Source organism: Oryzias melastigma, unplaced genomic scaffold, assembly GCF_002922805.2.
Source record: "Oryzias melastigma strain HK-1 unplaced genomic scaffold, ASM292280v2 sc02415, whole genome shotgun sequence".
NCBI lineage: Eukaryota > Metazoa > Chordata > Actinopteri > Beloniformes > Adrianichthyidae > Oryzias > Oryzias melastigma.
Window position 1 is genome coordinate 1,903 of NW_023418988.1, and position 692 is coordinate 2,594.

Below are 692 nucleotides of genomic sequence, written 5' to 3' on the forward strand. Positions count from 1 at the left end.
ATCAATTTCAGGTGTGTACAAACACGTATCTTAATAAAAAAGTTCATGCTTATTTTGATCTTGATTGTCTGCTGATACATGTTTTACGTTGTCATTTCCTCTAAGATTTAGTTTGTTTACAGATGGTTCCAGGGATTCAACTGGGAAGGTTTACGGGGTCGAAAACTACCATCACCACTGAAGAGAGAGGTAACAGCCACTGACTGCCAAATAAACACAAAATACAAACATATTTGTTCTACAGTTCACTAATTGCATTTTAACGAGAAAAACATGTGAACTGACAGTGGAGCTGAAAGGTATTTGGTAGTTAAGAATTCTGACAAGTTGTCCCACCAAAAAACAAGTTCTTCTTTATAGGTAGAATTCAAATTAGAGACAGAATGTAAAACGATCCAGGAGATAATACATTGTATTTAAAGAATGTGATGATGTAAAAGCGGTTTCCTTCCTCAAGCATCTGGAAAATGAAACCGTTTATCTGTAGGAAAACATTACCAACTGAACCCCTGGATTCGTCCAGTGATAATATTTACTGCCAATGGGAGAAACCCATTCCCATTCACCACTTGATGAGACCCTCCAATTGCAGTAATGTGGGCGACCCACCTGTAGGATATAGTAGGGGTAGGAGTTTGCTTCTTCCCTCTCCTTTTCAATCAATAAATCCAACTCCACTTGATACCAAGAAA

General features: G+C 37.9%; 1 protein-coding gene across 1 annotated transcript in view; it reads left to right on the forward strand.

Annotated features, from left to right (window-relative positions):
• Nucleotides 1-189, forward strand: part of LOC112139334 (cGMP-dependent protein kinase 2) — a gene marked incomplete at its 3' end in the record, with an annotated part of 2,085 nt that extends 1,896 nt beyond the window's left edge. Inside the window, 1 exon segment of the mRNA XM_024262083.1 lies at nt 123-189. Within this exon segment, the coding sequence (XP_024117851.1) occupies nt 123-189 (67 nt within the window).
• Between the last annotated feature and the right edge of the window lie 503 nt (nt 190-692).